This window comes from Rhinoderma darwinii, unplaced genomic scaffold, assembly GCF_050947455.1.
Source record: "Rhinoderma darwinii isolate aRhiDar2 unplaced genomic scaffold, aRhiDar2.hap1 Scaffold_3925, whole genome shotgun sequence".
In the NCBI taxonomy this organism is placed as follows: domain Eukaryota; kingdom Metazoa; phylum Chordata; class Amphibia; order Anura; family Rhinodermatidae; genus Rhinoderma; species Rhinoderma darwinii.
The window spans coordinates 12,194-28,925 of record NW_027463544.1 but is presented as its reverse complement, the minus strand read 5'-3'; the positions used below and the strand labels follow the sequence as shown (position 1 = coordinate 28,925).

At 50.0% G+C, this 16,732-nt stretch overlaps 1 protein-coding gene across 2 annotated transcripts; it reads left to right on the top strand.

Moving 5' to 3' along the window:
* Positions 1-3,516: 3,516 nt before the first annotated feature.
* On the top strand, positions 3,517-14,509 carry SLC1A5 (solute carrier family 1 member 5). 2 transcript variants are annotated; one of them, XM_075848389.1, is made up of 8 exons: positions 3,517-4,090; positions 4,965-5,007; positions 5,090-5,176; positions 5,248-5,414; positions 5,492-5,725; positions 9,780-9,974; positions 10,058-10,192; positions 13,671-14,509. In XM_075848389.1, the coding sequence occupies exons 1-8, from the start codon at positions 3,594-3,596 to the stop codon at positions 13,888-13,890; spliced, it is 1,578 nt and encodes a 525-aa protein (XP_075704504.1). In that variant the 5' UTR covers positions 3,517-3,593; the 3' UTR covers positions 13,891-14,509. The 2 variants fall into 2 exon arrangements, with proteins under 2 accessions (XP_075704504.1, XP_075704505.1); XM_075848390.1 differs by lacking the exon at positions 3,517-4,090 and adding an exon at positions 4,726-4,804.
* Positions 14,510-16,732: the final 2,223 nt, after the last annotated feature.

The following is a 16,732-nucleotide window of genomic DNA, read 5'->3' as shown; positions in this document are numbered from 1 at the left end:
GTCTACAAGGGTGGGGGCCTGTATGACACTGTCTACAAGGGTGGGGGCCTGTATGACACTGTCTACAAGGGTGGGGGCCTGTATGGCACTGTCTACAAGGGTGGGGTGCTGTATAGCACTGTCTATAAGGGTGGGGGGCTGTATGGCACTGTCTACAAGGTTTGGGGCCTGTATGGCACTGTCTGCAAGGGTGGGGGCTGTATGGCACTGTCTACAAGGTTTGGGGCCTGTATGGCACTGTCTGCAAGGGTGGGAGCTGTATGGCACTGTCTACAAGGGTGGGGGACTGGATGGCACTGTCTACAAGGGTGGGGGCTGTATGGCACTGTCTACAAGGGTGGGGACTGTATGGCACTGTCTACAAGGGTGGGGGGCTGTATGGCACTATCTATAAGGGTGGGGGGCTGTATGGCACTGTCTATAAGGGTGGGGGGCTGTATGGCACTGTCTACAAGGGTGAGGGGCTGTATGGCACTGTCTACAAGGGTGGGGGGCTGTATGGCACAGTCTACAAGGGGGGGGCTGTTTGGCACTGTCTACAAGGGGGGGCTGTATGGTACTGTCTACAAGGGGGTGGGGCTGTATGGCACAGTCTACAAGGGGGAGGTGGCTGTATGGCACTGTCTACAAGGGTGGGGGCTGTATGGCACTGTCTACAAGGGGGTGGGGCTGTATGGCACTGTCTACAAGGGGGGGCTGTATGGCACTGTCTACAAGGGGGGGCTGTATGGCACTGTCTACAAGGGTGGGGGGCTGTATGGCACTGTACAAGGGGGAGGTGGGGGGCTTTATGGCACTGTCTACAAGGGGGAGCTGTATGGCACTGTCTACAAGGGTGGGGGGCTCTATGGCACTGTCTACAAGGGTGGGGGGCTGTATGGCACTGTCTACAAGGGTGGGGGGCTGTATAGCACTGTCTATAAGGGTGGGGGGCTGTATGGCACTGTCTACAAGGTTTGGGGCCTGTATGGCACTGTCTGCAAGGGTGGGGGCTGTATGGCACTGTCTACAAGGGTGGGGGACTGGATGGCACTGTCTACAAGGGTGTGGGGCTGTATGGCACTGTCTACAAGGGTGGGGGCTGTATGGCACTGTCTACAAGGGTGGGGACTGTATGGCACTGTCTACAAGGGTGGGGGGCTGTATGGCACTATCTATAAGGGTGGGGGGCTGTATGGCACTGTCTATAAGGGTGGGGGGCTGTATGGCACTGTCTACAAGGGTGAGGGGCTGTATGGCACGGTCTACAAGGGTGGGGGGCTGTATGGCACAGTCTACAAGGGGGGGGCTGTTTGGCACTGTCTACAAGGGGGGGCTGTATGGTACTGTCTACAAGGGGGTGGGGCTGTATGGCACAGTCTACAAGGGGGAGGTGGCTGTATGGCACTGTCTACAAGGGTGGGGGCTGTATGGCACTGTCTACAAGGGGGTGGGGCTGTATGGCACTGTCTACAAGGGGGGGCTGTATGGCACTGTCTACAAGGGGGGGCTGTATGGCACTGTCTACAAGGGTGGGGGGCTGTATGGCACTGTACAAGGGGGAGGTGGGGGGCTTTATGGCACTGTCTACAAGGGGGAGCTGTATGGCACTGTCTACAAGGGTGGGGGGCTCTATGGCACTGTCTACAAGGGTGGGGGGCTGTATGGCACTGTCTACAAGGGTGGGGGGCTGTATAGCACTGTCTATAAGGGTGGGGGGCTGTATGGCACTGTCTACAAGGTTTGGGGCCTGTATGGCACTGTCTGCAAGGGTGGGGGCTGTATGGCACTGTCTACAAGGGTGGGGGACTGGATGGCACTGTCTACAAGGGTGTGGGGCTGTATGGCACTGTCTACAAGGGTGGGGGCTGTATGGCACTGTCTACAAGGGTGGGGGGCTGTATGGCACTATCTATAAGGGTGGGGGGCTGTATGGCACTGTCTATAAGGGTGGGGGGCTGTATGGCACTGTCTACAAGGGTGAGGGGCTGTATGGCACTGTCTACAAGGGTGGGGGGCTGTATGGCACTGTCTACAAGGGGGGGGGGGGCTGTTTGGCACTGGCTACAAGGGAGGGCTGTATGGTACTGTCTACAAGGGGGTGGGGCTGTATGGCACAGTCTACAAGGGGTACAAGGGGGGGCTGTATGGCACTGTCTACAAGGGTGGGGGGCTGTATGGCACAGTCTACAAGGGGTACAAGGGAGGGCTGTATGGCACTGTCTACAAGGGTGGGGGCTGTATGGCACTGTCTACAAGGGGTACAAGGGGGGGCTGTATGGCACTGTCTACAAGGGTGGGGGGCTGTATGGCACTGTACAAGGGGGAGGTGGGGGGCTTTATGGCACTGTCTACAAGGGGGAGGTGGGGGGGCTGTATGGCACTGTCTACAAGGGGGTGGGGCTGTATGGCACTGTCTACAAGGGGTACAAGGGGGGGCTGTATGGCACTGTCTACAAGGGTGGGGGGCTGTATGGCACTGTACAAGGGGGAGGTGGGGGGCTTTATGGCACTGTCTACAAGGGGGAGGTGGGGGGGGGCTGTATGGCACTGTCTACAAGGGGGAGCTGTATGGCACTGTCTACAAGGGTGGGGGGCTCTATGGCACTGTCTACAAGGGTGGGGGGCTGTATGGCACTGTCTACAAGGGTGGGGGGCTGTATGGCACTGTCTACAGGGGGGCACTAAACAGACATGATACTGTGTGGGGGTACTACATGGGGCATAATACTGTGTCCTTGAAGGGGTTGTAATATATTATATTATTAAACTGTTGCTAAACGTTTGAGACATGACAGAAGTTTGGTTTGGGGGGGGGGGGGGTCCGAGCATTGAGACCCCCACCAATCGCTAGAACGAAGCAGCTGAAGGTCTCGTGTGAGCTCCGACACTTCCTGTCTGTTCGGCTTTTTCCGGAAAGCCGATGTATCGGAGGAGGGGCTCAGACTTTCTATTGACTCCGGTCACCGATCCATTTATTTCTGGGAAAAGCCGAACAGACAGGAAGCGTCGGAGCTCACACGAGACCTTCAGCTGCTTCGTTCTAGCGATTGGTGGGGTCTCAGTGCTCGGACCCCCCCCCCCCCCAAACATCTGACATGTCTCTATTATATCTCACTATGACCGGTCAGAAGTTTCCCAAACGTTTTGCTACACCTTAAATATTATTATTATACTGTATGGGGGCATTATTTTTTTTTTAATGATTGGCGCCGGAAGATAATTTCGCACGGGGCGCCATCTATCCTAAGGCCGGCCCTGGTTCCAGGTCATGTTCTCAGCGCAGTGACATGTGACTCTCATCAACGACGATGTTACTAAGCTAGTGCAGCGGTCCCTTTAATGGAGGCGTGGCTATGCTAATGTACCAGACACCCCCCCTCTGGTCTATGAACCACGTTTTCCACATGTAGCGTCAGCAGGTGACAGCGGCCCCGCCCCCTGGTATAAGAGCGGCCCCGCCCCCTGGTATAAGAGCGGCCCCGCCCCCCGGTATAAGAGCGGCCCCGCCCCCCCCGTATAAGAGCAGCCCCGCCCCCCCGTATAAGAGCGGCCGCTGACAGTCCCGCACTCAGTGTAGAAACATCCGGTTTAGAGACACGTGGCCCGGCATCATGAAGGAGTGTAACGGAGACGCCGCCGAGCCCCCGGTACCCCCCGGCCTGCACCGGTCCCCGGAGGCCCCCCCCTCCTGCTGCGCCCGCTCCCGCCGCCTGCTCCGCGATAATGCTCTGGTGCTGCTGACGGTGGCCGGGGTGCTGCTGGGAGCGGCGCTGGGGATGGCGGTGCGGCCGCTGGATCTGGATGAGGCGCAGATCTCCCGCTTCTCGTTCCCCGGGGAGCTGCTGCTGCGGCTGCTGAAGATGATCATCCTGCCGCTGGTGGTGTGCAGCCTGGTGTCCGGAGCCGCCTCCCTGCAGCCCGCAGCCCTGGGGAAGCTCGGCGGATGGGCCATGCTGTTCTTCCTCGTCACCACGCTGCTCGCCTCCGGCCTCGGCGTCTGCCTGGCGCTGCTCATCCGACCCGGGGACGGGGCACAGACCCAGCGCGGGGAAGGAGAAGGTCCCCCGGAGGCGAAGGAGGTGGTGGACTCGTTTCTGGATCTCGTGCGGTGAGTCAGGGGCCACAGAGGAGCGCGGAGGTCTGAGGGGACAGCCGGGTGATATTGGGGGCTGTGACGCTCGTGTCCGCCTGTTCTATGTGGAGTTCGGTTTCGGGGTCTTTGATTTTCCTCTCACACCGGAGCGGAGATCTGTCCGCGCAGCCCGTTGTATCCTGCACCGTGTATGGGGGGTTCTGTGCCGCGCGCCCCCTCCTGCCCCGCCGCGCGCGTTCAGTTGGGGCTGATGCAATGTTGACAGCGGATTGTGTGATAAGTGACACGTGGGGAGGGGCGTGGTTCTGTTATGACATCACTGGTCCGCCCCGTGTGACGTCAGCAGCAGCTTTGTTTCTCTCGTGTGCGTCATCATGGCCGGTGTTTACACGTGGAGGTTCCGTCTGCTTCTCCCTGGATGTCCCCCTCCCCCGCGGCGTCCTGAGTGCGCAGGATCCGTTATCGCAGCGGTATCGTACAGCCGCGTGACACGTTCTGTCGCCCTGTATCCTGTTGTTATTAAGAATGGCGCGGTATCTCCGCCGCTGTCCCACATTACACGTGACCAGGCGCTTGGTTATCGGCAGGATGTGCGTGGGGGACATTATAAACCTGACCGGAATGTGTCGGAGTAACGGCGCAGATATCGGATCACAGCGGCGCGCACAGAACCGCGTATACGATTATTAACCATTCCCTGTCCAGCTTTCTGCGCCATCTTTTCGTCCAGTGAGTCGTCCGTGTATCTATAGATGACACTACAATGGCGGCCGGGAGTGTTGCGGTGTGGGGGAGGGGTGAGGCGCACAGCGGCTTATATTGTCACGTGACGTGCGCCGGCGTCCATTTTGTATTCTCCGCTGACTTTTTTTTTTTCTTGTCTCCACAGAAACATCTTCCCTTCGAACTTGGTGTCGGCCGCCTTCCAGTCGGTGAGTGTCTGCTGGTTGTCCCCTCCCCCGTGTGACGTGTCATGGCGTCGGTCAGCGCAGTCATTGTGCGTTTCTCTTGCAGTATTCCACCTCCTATAGGACGGAGGCCGCTAATTCTTCCCAGGATAACGTCAGCGCGCACGGCCTGGTGAACAGGACGGACATTAAGGTGAGCACCGCGGCCGCCGGCCTCCGGCGTGGTCTCCTGCCGCCCGGACCTCATGGTTTGTGTCGTCCTAGGTGCCCTATGGTCAGGAGGTGGAGGGCATGAACATCCTGGGCCTGGTGGTCTTCGCCATCGTCTTCGGGGTGGCGCTGCGGAAGTTGGGCGAAGAGGGCGAAATTCTCATTAAGTTCTTTAACTCCTTCAATGAAGCCACGATGGTGCTGGTGACCTGGATCATGTGGTAAGAGCCGCGACCGTGGCAGCCGCGCAGGAGACACAGAATGACCGCCGCCCGCTAACATTGCCGTCACTCGCCAGGTACGCGCCGCTCGGTATCATGTTCCTGGTGGCCGGGAAGATCGTGGAGATGAAGGACGTGATCCTGCTCTTCACCAGCCTGGGAAAGTACATCTGCTGCTGCATCGTGGGTCACGTCATCCACGGCCTCATCATCCTGCCGCTCATCTACTTCGCGTTCACCCGGAAGAACCCGTACCGTTTCCTGTGGGGGATCGTCACTGCTCTGGCCACGGCCTTCGGAACGTCTTCTAGGTAGGGGGAGGGGCTAAAGGTGATATGCGCACAATGTTACATACAGATGTAAGACTCCACCAGCAGTATAGTGAGTGCAGCTCTGGAGTATAATACAGGATATAACTCAGGATCAGTACAGGATAAGTAATGTAATGTATGTACACAGTGACTCCACCAGCAGAATAGTGAGGGCAGCTCTGGAGTATAATACAGGATGTAACTCAGGATCAGTGCAGGATAAGTAATGTAATGTATGTACACAGTGACTCCACCAGCAGAATAGTGAGTGCAGCTCTGGAGTATAATACAGGATGTAACTCAGGATCAGTGCAGGATAAGTAATGTAATGTATGTACACAGTGACTCCACCAGCAGAATAGTGAGTGCAGCTCTGGAGTATAATACAGGATGTAACTCAGGATCAGTGCAGGATAAGTAATGTAATGTATGTACACAGTGACTCCACCAGCAGTATAGTGAGTGCAGCTCTGGAGTATAATACAGGATATAACTCAGGATCAGTACAGGATAAGTAATGTAATGTATGTACACAGTGACTCCTCCAGCAGAATAGTGAGTGCAGCTCTGGAGTATAATACAGGATATAACTCAGGATCAGTACAGGATAAGTAATGTATGTACATAGTGACTCCACCAGCAGAATAGTGAGTGCAGCTCTGGAGTATAATACAGGATGTAACTCAGGATCAGTGCAGGATAAGTAATGTAATGTATGTACACAGTGACTCCACCAGCAGAATAGTGAGTGCAGCTCTGGAGTATAATACAGGATGTAACTCAGGATCAGTGCAGGATAAGTAATGTAATGTATGTACACAGTGACTCCACCAGCAGTATAGTGAGTGCAGCTCTGGAGTATAATACAGGATATAACTCAGGATCAGTACAGGATAAGTAATGTAATGTATGTACACAGTGACTCCTCCAGCAGAATAGTGAGTGCAGCTCTGGAGTATAATACAGGATGTAACTCAGGATCAGTAATGTAATGTATGTACACAGTGACTCCACCAGCAGAATAGTGAGTGCAGCTCTGGAGTATAATACAGGATGTAACTCAGGATCAGTACAGGATAAGTAATGTATGTACACAGTGACTCCACCAGCAGAATAGTGAGTGCAGCTCTGGAGTATAATACAGGATATAACTCAGGATCAGTACAGGATAAGTAATGTAATGTATGTACACAGTGACTCCACCAGCAGAATAGTGACTGCAGCTCTGGAGTATAATACAGGATATAACTCAGGATCAGTACAGGATAAGTAATGTAATGTATGTACACAGAGACTCCACCAGCAGAATAGTGAGTACAGCTCTGGAGTATAATACAGGATATAACTCAGGATCAGTACAGGATAAGTAATGTATGTACACAGTGACTCCACCAGCAGAATAGTGAATGCAGCTCTGGAGTATAATACAGGATGTAACTCAGGATCAGTACAGGATAAGTAATGTAATGTATGTACACAGTGACTCCACCAGCAGAATAGTGAGTGCAGCTCTGGAGTATAATACAGGATAAGTAATGTATATACACAGTGACTCCACCAGCAGAATAGTGACTGCAGCTCTGGAGTATAATACAGGATGTAACTCAGGATCAGTACAGGATAAGTAATGTAATGTATGTACACACTGACTCCACCAGCAGAATAGTGAGTGCAGCTCTGGAGTATAATACAGGATATAACTCAGGATCAGTACAGGATAAGTAATGTAATGTACGTACACAGTGACTCCACCAGCAGGATAGTGAGTACAGCTCTGGAGTATAATACAGGATGTAACTCAGGATCAATACAGGATAAGTAATGTAATGTATGTACACAGTGACACCACCAGCAGAATAGTGAGTGCAGCTCTGGAGTATAATACAGGATGTAACTCCGGATCAGTACAGGATAAGTAATGTAATGTATGTACACAGTGACTCCACCAGCAGAATAGTGAGTGCTGCTCTGGAGTATAATACAGGATATAACTCAGGATCAGTACAGGATAAGTAATGTAATGTATGTACACAGTGACTCCACCAGCAGAATAGTGAGTGCAGCTCTGGAGTATAATACAGGATGTAACTCAGGATCAGTACAGGATAAGTAATGTAATGTATGTACACAGTGACTCCACCAGCAGAATAGTGAGTGCAGCTCTGGAGTATAATACAGGATGTAACTCAGGATCAGTACAGGATATGTAATGTATGTACACAGTGACTCCACCAGCAGAATAGTGAGTGCAGCTCTGGAGTATAATACAGGATATAACTCAGGATCAGTACAGGATAAGTAATGTAATGTATGTACACAGTGACTCCACCAGCAGAATAGTGAGTGCAGCTCTGGAGTATAATACAGGATGTATCTCAGGATCAGTACAGGATAAGTAATGTAATGTATGTACAGTGACTCCACCAGCAGAATAGTGAGTGCAGCTCTGGAGTATAATACAGGATATAACTCAGGATCAGTACAGGATAAGTAATGTAATGTATACACAGTGACTCCAGCAGCAGAATAGTGAGTGCAGCTCTGGAGTATAATACAGGATGTAACTCAGGATCAGTACAGGATAAGTAATGTAATGTATGTACACAGTGACTCCACCAGCAGAATAGTGAGTGCAGCTCTGGAGTATAATACAGGATGTAACTCAGGATCAGTACAGGATAAGTAATGTAATGTGTGTACACAGTGACTCCACCAGCAGAATAGTGAGTGCAGCTCTGGTGTATAATACAGGATATAACTCAGGATCAGTACAGGATAAGTAATGTATGTACACAGTGACTCCTCCAGCAGAATAGTGAGTGCAGCTCTGGAGTATAATACAGGATGTAACTCCGGATCAGTACAGGATAAGTAATGTATGTACACAGTGACTCCACCAGCAGAATAGTGAGTGCAGCTCTGGAGTATAATACAGGATATAACTCTGGATCAGTACAGGATAAGTAATGTAATGTATACACAGTGACTCCACCAGCAGAATAGTGAGTGCAGCTCTGGAGTATAATACAGGATATAACTCCGGATCAGTACAGGATAAGTAATGTAATGTATGTACACAGTGACTCCACCAGCAGAATAGTGAGTGCAGCTCTGGAGTATAATACAGGATATAACTCCGGATCAGTACAGGATAAGTAATGTAATGTATACACAGTGACTCCACCAGCAGAATAGTGAGTGCAGCTCTGGAGTATAATACAGGATATAACTCAGGATCAGTACAGGATAAGTAATGTATGTACACAGTGACTCCACCAGCAGAATAGTGAGTGCAGCTCTGGAGTATAATACAGGATGTAACTCAGGATCATTACAGGATAAATCATGTAATATATGTACACAGTGACTCCACCAGCAGAATAGTGAGTGCAGCTCTGGAGTATAATACAGGATATAACTCAGGATCAATACAGGATAAGTAATGTAATGTATGTACACAGTGACTCCACCAGCAGAATAGTGAGTGCAGCTCTGGAGTATAATACAGGATATAACTCAGGATCAGTACAGGATAAGTAATGTATGTACACAGTGACTCCACCAGCAGAATAGTGAGTGCAGCTCTGGAGTATAATACAGGATGTAACTCAGGATCAGTACAGGATAAGTAATGTAATGTATGTACACAGTGACTCCACCAGCAGAATAGTGAGTGCAGCTCTGGAGTATAATACAGGATATAACTCAGGATCAGTACAGGATAAGTAATGTAATGTATGTACACAGTGACTCCTCCAGCAGAAGAGTGAGTGCAGCTCTGGAGTATAATACAGGATATAACTCAGGATCAGTACAGGATAAGTAATGTAATGTATGTACACAGTGACTCCACCAGCAGAATAGTGAGTGCAGCTCTGGAGTATAATACAGGATATATATAACTCAGGATCAGTACTAGTTGTGGTATACATTATTTTTGTGTCCTGTGTGATGAGGTGGCGGATCTGTTGTGGTTTTCGTTCATTGTGCGGTGTTGTTGGTTTTGAGTATTCTGCTGGGAACTGCAGGGTTAATGTCTCGGCTCTTCCTTCAGCTCGGCCACCCTCCCACTGATGATGAAATGTGTGGAAGAAAAAAATGGAGTGTCCAAACAGATCAGCAGATTTATCCTCCCGATCGGCGCCACAGTGAACATGGATGGAGCGGCGTTATTCCAGTGCGTAGCCGCCGTCTTCATTGCGCAGCTCAACAGCTTTGACTTGAACTTCATCCAGATCATCACCATCCTGTAAGTGCCATGAGCGGACGCAGCTTCTCTCGCTGACTCCTCCCCTTGTCTCTCGCTGACTCCTCCCCTTGTCTCTCGCTCAGGGTGACGGCCACAGCGTCCAGCGTGGGGGCTGCAGGGATCCCGGCGGGTGGCGTGCTGACACTCGCTATCATTCTAGAGGCGGTGGGGCTTCCCACTAATGACATCTCTCTCATCCTGGCCGTGGATTGGTTGGTGTAAGTATCGGCTCTTGGTGGCCGCCATGTTTATGGTAATTGGCTCTTTTGTGGGGAAGTAACGAGGTTTGTGCCCGAGGTCGGATGCCGGGAGCGGCTGCTGTAACCGGGCGCCATATTACTGGGGTCTCACTGGAAACTTTACAGAATCTTCATTGGTTTTCAGGGGTGTGAATATTTCTGCAGTGCGCCCGTCCAGTCACTAGTGTTCAGCAGCGTCAGATACAACCCCCATCATCCTCACAATGACTCCGATCGTTCACACTGACGGGGATTATTTGCATTTTGTAACCGTGATGTTTTAGGGGGTCTTTTCTAATAGTCTTCTATTTTTGGACCAAGGGTGCGAGTAGCTGGGGCAGCAGAGGGTGGGGGAGGGTGTGGAAGTAATAGATCTCTGGTGCCAGGGCCATCTGGGCACCTCAAAAACGGAGGCGTGTACCCCTGGTGCCTGGTGCGAGGAGTGTCCTGGGTCGGAGTATCGGCCCCCATCATATGTCCAGTTATCTGTGATCTCCAAGGTAAGAAGTAATAATTGCACTAGAGTAAGCGAATTCCCAGCGCCAATTCTAAAGCGTAACGTCCCAGGACAGATCCCGGAGTCCTCCCCAGATAACGAGTAACATGAGATCCCGATTGTGGAATCATTGACCAGAGGAAACAGTCAGTACAGGAGCGCTCTGTCCGTAATGTCACCCACAACCAGGTCACCATTTATATCCATCATGGGCAGAACTAAGAGACTTCTCAAACAATGTTTCTTATCCATAACCACGAAGTTGTTGTGTAGATTGTTAAATGTTTTAGTGTAACGTTTATATCCGTCACAAACTGCCCCCCACAATGTATGTACACAGTGACCACCAGCAGAATAGTGAGTGCAGCTCTGGAGTATAATACAGGATGTAACTCAGGATCAGTACAGGATAAGTAATGTAATGTATGTACACAGTGACCACCAGCAGAATAGTGAGTGCAGCTCTGGAGTATAATACAGGATGTAACTCAGGATCAGTACAGGATAAGTAATGTAATGTATGTACACAGTGACTCCACCAGCAGAATAGTGAGTGCAGCTCTGGAGTATAATACAGGATATAACTCAGGATGAGTACAGGATAAGTAATGTATGTACACAGTGACTCCACCAGCAGAATAGTGAGTGCAGCTCTGGAGTATAATACAGGATATAACTCAGGATCAGTACAGGATAAGTAATGTACTGTATGTACACAGTGACTCCACCAGCAGAATAGTGAGTGCAGCTCTGGAGTATAATACAGGATGTAACTCAGGATCAGTACAGGATAAGTAATGTATGTACACAGTGACTCCTCCAGCAGAATAGTGAGTACAGCTCTGGAGTATAATACAGGATATAACTCAGGATCAGTACAGGATCAGTAATGTAATGTATGTACACAGTGACTCCACCAGCAGAATAGTGAGTGCAGCTCTGGAGTATAATACAGGATATAACTCAGGATCAGTACAGGATCAGTAATGTAATGTATGTACACAGTGACTCCACCAGCAGAATAGTGAGTGCAGCTCTGGAGTATAATACAGGATATAACTCAGGATCAGTACAGGATCAGTAATGTAATGTATGTACACAGTGACTCCACCAGCAGAATAGTGAGTGCAGCTCTGGAGTATAATACAGGATATAACTCAGGATCAGTACAGGATCAGTAATGTAATGTATGTACACAGTGACTCCACCAGCAGAATAGTGAGTGCAGCTCTGGAGTATAATACAGGATATAACTCAGGATCAGTACAGGATCAGTAATGTAATGTATGTACACAGTGACTCCACCAGCAGAATAGTGAGTGCAGCTCTGGAGTATAATACAGGATATAACTCAGGATCAGTACAGGATAAGTAATGTAATGTATGTACACAGTGACTCCACCAGCAGAATAGTGAGTGCAGCTCTGGAGTATAATACAGGATGTAACTCAGGATCAGTACAGGATAAGTAATGTAATGTATGTACACAGTGACTCCACCAGCAGAATAGTGAGTGCAGCTCTGGAGTATAATACAGGATATAACTCAGGATCAGTACAGGATAAGTAATGTAATGTATGTACACAGTGACTCCACCAGCAGAATAGTGAGTGCAGCTCTGGAGTATAATACAGGATGTAACTCAGGATCAGTACAGGATAAGTAATGAAATGTATGTGCACAGTGACTCCACCAGCAGAATAGTGAGTGCAGCTCTGGAGTATAATACAGGATATAACTCAGGATCAGTACAGGATAAGTAATGTAATGTATGTACACAGTGACTCCACCAGCAGAATAGTGAGTGCAGCTCTGGAGTATAATACAGGATGTAACTCAGGATCAGTACAGGATAAGTAATGTAATGTATGTACACAGTGACTCCACCAGCAGAATAGTGAGTGCAGCTCTGGAGTATAATACAGGATATAACTCAGGATCAGTACAGGATAAGTAATGTAATGTATGTACACAGTGACTCCACCAGCAGAATAGTGAGTGCAGCTCTGGAGTATAATACAGGATATAACTCAGGATCAGTACAGGATAAGTAATGTAATGTATGTACACAGTGACTCCACCAGCAGAATAGTGAGTGCAGATCTGGAGTATAATACAGGATGTAACTCAGGATCAGTACAGGATAAGTAATGTAATGTATGTACACAGTGACTCCACCAGCAGAATAGTGAGTGCAGCTCTGGAGTATAATACAGGATGTAACTCAGGATCAGTACAGGATAAGTAATGTAATGTATGTACACAGTGACTCCACCAGCAGAATAGTGAGTGCAGCTCTGGAGTATAATACAGGATATAACTCAGGATCAGTACAGGATAAGTAATGTAATGTATGTACACAGTGACTTCACCAGCAGAATAGTGAGTGCAGCTCTGGAGTATAATACAGGATGTAACTCCGGATCAGTACAGGATAAGTAATGTAATGTATGTGCACAGTGACTCCACCAGCAGAATAGTGAGTGCAGCTCTGGCGTATAATATAGAATGTAAATCAGGATCGGATCAGTACAGGATAAGTAATGTAATGTATGTACACAGTGACTCCACCAGCAGAATAGTGAGTGCAGCTCTGGAGTATAATACAGGATATAACTCAGGATCAGTACAGGATAAGTAATGTAATGTATGTACACAGTGACTCCACCAGCAGAATAGTGAGTGCAGCTCTGGAGTATAATACAGGATATAACTCAGGATCAGTACAGGATAAGTAATGTAATGTATGTACACAGTGACTCCACCAGCAGAATAGTGAGTGCAGCTCTGGAGTATAATACAGGATATAACTCAGGATCTGTATGTACACAGTGACTGCATTGTTTTGTGTAGATTATGTATACGTTTGTATCGGCTGCATCTATCTGTCTCCTCCTGGTTTGAGTTGCCGTCTGTTCTGCCCGGTCATTATACTGACTCCATGTTTGTTGCTTTCTCCAGTGATCGCACGTGTACGGTGCTGAATGTAGAAGGAGATGCGTTTGGCGCCGGCCTCCTCCAGGTGTACAGTGACCGGACTGCGAAGCCCAGTTTTGATGACGTGACTTTAATGTCCGTACAGGTGGTGAATGAGGATCAGCCGGAGGGCAACCCCCTCCTGAAGAAGGATGTCTGTGTGGTGGACGGCTGCAGCCCCTCGGAGAAGGAGTCCACTATGTGAGGCTGAGCGCGTGTGGCGTGTGGACTGGCTGAGGCCGCGGGCAGTTTTATTTTTTTATATTCTATTTTTTTACGTGGATTTTTAACTTATGTGCTGCATCTTCAGGGCAATCGGGGGCGTATGTCTCCATTCCGGGTCTGCGCTGCCTCCTATACCTCCAATCACGGTGATGTAATTGTCGCTCAGCAGGGGCCCTGCCTGCGTCCGCCATGCTGGTTCTGGTTCCGTTCTCTTTTATACGTCTGTCCGTGGGTGACTCGTGTGTCTGTAACTTTATTTTGGGAGAATTATGATGTTTCTTGTTCTACTTTGGGACCAAATTGATTTTGTACAAGAACTTGTGGGGGTTCCCAACCTGCTGCTGTGACCCCCTGGGCGGTGTGGGGGTCACTCTGGATATTTCTGGTTCACCGGCGCCGCTGTGGTGTTATTACCTTGGACTCGGAGCGGATGCTGACATTGTTCGCCTGATGCTGCTGCCGGTACCGTACGCTATGGGGGCGCGCCAATGAGTCTGTTACATGTGGAACCCCTGAAACCCAAACAGGAAACGTAAACAGAACAAATGATGGAGAGAATGATGGAAATGTAGTGTTCAATGAAGGAACGACAAACAATATCGGAGTCTCCAGTGTCTTTTATTGTCCGGCTGCTCAGTGTGAACGTTACCGACTACGACAGAGGGGAGGAATCCTCAACACAAAGTATAACTCCCATCATCCCTGTAACCCGCAATCTAATCCCTCCCTCCCATTATTATTGGGGTCTGCTGATCAGTGGGGGGGGGGGGGGGGACGAACGTCAGGGGGCTTTACTGTGAGTTGTTGGGGTCCTGGTCACACTACAGGAGTTATTAATTTCTATGTGGAGGGAAATAACCTGCGGCCATGTACTGCCCCGTGCCCATCTTGAAATCCACCGTGCCAGCGGGAGGGTTGGTTCATCCCATATACATTACATAATTGGCCGACCCCGCGAGGTTCTGTGTATGGACGGGCGGGGCGGTTACACGTTGGGGGTGTGGCATGGTTGCCCAATTTAATTTACACCATCTGGTTGGGTTGTCGCTGTGACCAGGGGATATACGGGTTGTGGGCCGGTGCAGTAGGGGTTACGTTTCTCTGAGAATTGTCATAACTTAAAGAGGCTCTGTCACCAGATTTTGCACCCCTATCTGCTATTGCCTGTGATCGGCGCTGCAATGTAGATTACAGTAACGTTTTTATTTTAAAAAAACGAGCATTTTTGGCCAAGTTATGACCATTTTCGTATTTATGCAAATGAGGCTTGCAAAAGTCCAAGTGGGTGTGTTTAAAAGTCCAAGTGGGCGTGTATTAGGTGCGTACATCGGGGCGTGTTTAATACTTTCACTAGCTGGGCATTCTGAAGAGAAGTATCATCCTCTTCTCTTCAGAACGCCCAGCTTCTGACAGTGCAGATCTGTGACGTCACTCACAGGTCCTTCATCGTGACGGCCACATCGGCACCAGAGGCTACAGTTGATTCTGCAGCAGCATCAGCGTTTGCAGGTAAGTAGCTACATCGACTGCAGAATCAACTGTAGCCTCTGGTGCCGATGTGGCCGTCACGATGCAGGACCTGTGAGTGACGTCACAGATCTGCACTGTCAGAAGCTGGGCGTTCTGAAGAGAAGAGGATGAGACTTCTCTTCAGAATGCCCAGCTAGTGAAAGTATTAAACACGCCCCGATGTACGCACATAATACACGCCCACTTGGACTTTTGCAAGCCTCATTTGCATAACTACAAAAATGGCCATAACTTGGCCAAAAATGCTCGTTTTTTAAAAATAAAAACGTTACTCTTATCTACATTGCAGCGCCGATCACAGGCAATAGCAGATAGGGGCTGCAAAATCTGGTGACAACCTCTTTAAGTGAAGCCGTCTCACCAGCAGCCAATCGGGTCACTGCTTTGACTTCTCAAAATGCCCGAGGCTGTGCGGCTCTGTTACATAGGACTGCCATAGAGGGGCAAGGGGTCTCTGCTGTCCCCCCCCCCCCCACATGTCGCCGCAGTCACACGCAGCAGAAATCCCTGGAATGGGACGGATTCTCAGTTGCAGAAAATCTGCGTTGTGTGACTGCGTGCTTATGTGCTGCGTGTCGCTGCTCGGAGATCAGTACGGCGGCGGCACGCGCGCCAGAAATAGGTCTGATCCTCGGATTTGTGTCACGGTTTTATATTCGTTAGTAATACGGGATGGTTCCATTAAAATGGATGAGCTGAGAAATAAGTGTAAAAAGCGACAATATGAACCGTCTCCGCCCCCCGCGTATAGCTTTTATCTGTAATTACGGATAATCTGCGGCTCCGCTCATTTCGATAGGTCACGGACGCCCTTCTGTCTATTTTCAGATGATTCCGGTGCCGTAGAAATGATCCGCAAAATATAGAACACGCCCTATTCTTGGCTGCATTTGCGGCACCGCCTATGGGGCGCACAAAGCTCCCGGCCGGCTGTAATCGCGGACGTGTTACTAGGCCACGTCAGGGGCTACTCCAAGAAAATGGTGTCGGGACGATCATGTGACCTTGTGCAGGGGCGGAGACATTGGTGACATCGTGTGTCGCCTCCCTGTCCTTGCAGATCTGTAAATATGGGGGCACTGCGGAGCGTGTCTGCAGACCGTGGGCCCCATATGCGGATGATTACAGATCTGGGCCCGAGGCTACAGCCGGATGCCGTGACACGACAAGAAACTGCTCTCCAGAGGAAGTCATGGTTGGGGGGGGGGGCCTCAGGACCCCTGTTCTCATGGGGGGAAGGGGGGTCATTGTCCTGAGACGATTCTGGCCCTTCCTGTGGACACGGACGTCTG

Excerpts from the sequence above, each read along its gene's own strand:
- SLC1A5 (XM_075848389.1), top strand. The coding sequence starts at position 3,594 with ATGAAGGAGTGTAACGGAGACGCCGCCGAGCCCCCGGTACCCCCCGGC. Across the intron at positions 4,091-4,964 it reads TCGTTTCTGGATCTCGTGCG|AAACATCTTCCCTTCGAACT; the intron begins GTGAGTCAGGGG and ends TTGTCTCCACAG. Across the intron at positions 5,008-5,089 it reads TGTCGGCCGCCTTCCAGTCG|TATTCCACCTCCTATAGGAC; the intron begins GTGAGTGTCTGC and ends TTTCTCTTGCAG.